The sequence below is a fragment of the Pygoscelis adeliae genome, unplaced genomic scaffold, assembly GCF_000699105.1.
Source record: "Pygoscelis adeliae isolate BGI_AS28 unplaced genomic scaffold, ASM69910v1 Scaffold149, whole genome shotgun sequence".
NCBI classification, from domain to species: Eukaryota; Metazoa; Chordata; class Aves; order Sphenisciformes; family Spheniscidae; genus Pygoscelis; species Pygoscelis adeliae.
This window is the reverse complement of record NW_008825494.1, coordinates 1725739-1726306: the sequence shown is the minus strand read 5'-3', so window position 1 is coordinate 1726306 and position 568 is coordinate 1725739. Positions and strand designations below refer to the sequence as shown.

At 50.5% G+C, this 568-nt stretch overlaps 1 protein-coding gene across 1 annotated transcript in view; it reads left to right on the top strand.

Moving 5' to 3' along the window:
* The first annotated feature begins 277 nt into the window (after positions 1 to 277).
* SHOX (short stature homeobox) overlaps positions 278 to 568 on the top strand; it is a 7569-nt gene continuing 7278 nt past the window's right edge. Inside the window, exon 1 of the mRNA XM_009331301.1 lies at positions 278 to 566. Within this exon, the coding sequence (XP_009329576.1) occupies positions 302 to 566 (265 nt within the window). The 5' untranslated portion in view covers positions 278 to 301. The remainder of the gene's footprint in view (positions 567 to 568) is intronic.

The following is a 568-nucleotide window of genomic DNA, read 5'->3' as shown; positions in this document are numbered from 1 at the left end:
TGCCAAAGAGTGATGAAATGAAAAGAAAGCCAATTGCTGGACTGAGGTGGGGGAGATAGCTGCTAGGAGTCCGCCTGCGACTATGGAGCAGTCAGTAATTGCTGGAGACAGGGAGAGCTGGGGGTTGGGCTGAGGTAGCCATGTATAAATAGTGTGATCTCAAATTGAAAGGCATAAATAACAGCAGGAGTGATCTAACCCTATACAGCCCATCTTCTACGTGCAAAAACAGCGTGCGGAGGACGGCCACATCTCCAACTGAAAACAAGTGGATCTCTGTGGATAAGAGCACCGGGCAGCCATGGAAGAACTTACGGCTTTTGTATCCAAATCTTTTGACCAGAAAAGCAAAGAGAGCAGCAGCGGCAGTGGCAGCAGCAACAAGAAGGAGACGATCACGTACAGGGAAGTTTTGGAGAGTGGGTTGGCTCGCTCTAGGGAGCTTGGAAACTCTGACTCTAACCTGCAGGACATGACCGAGAGCAGCAACCATTGCCCGGTGCATCTTTTCAAAGACCACGTAGAGAGCGACAAGGACAAACTGAAGGAGTTCAGCACGGGCAGGACG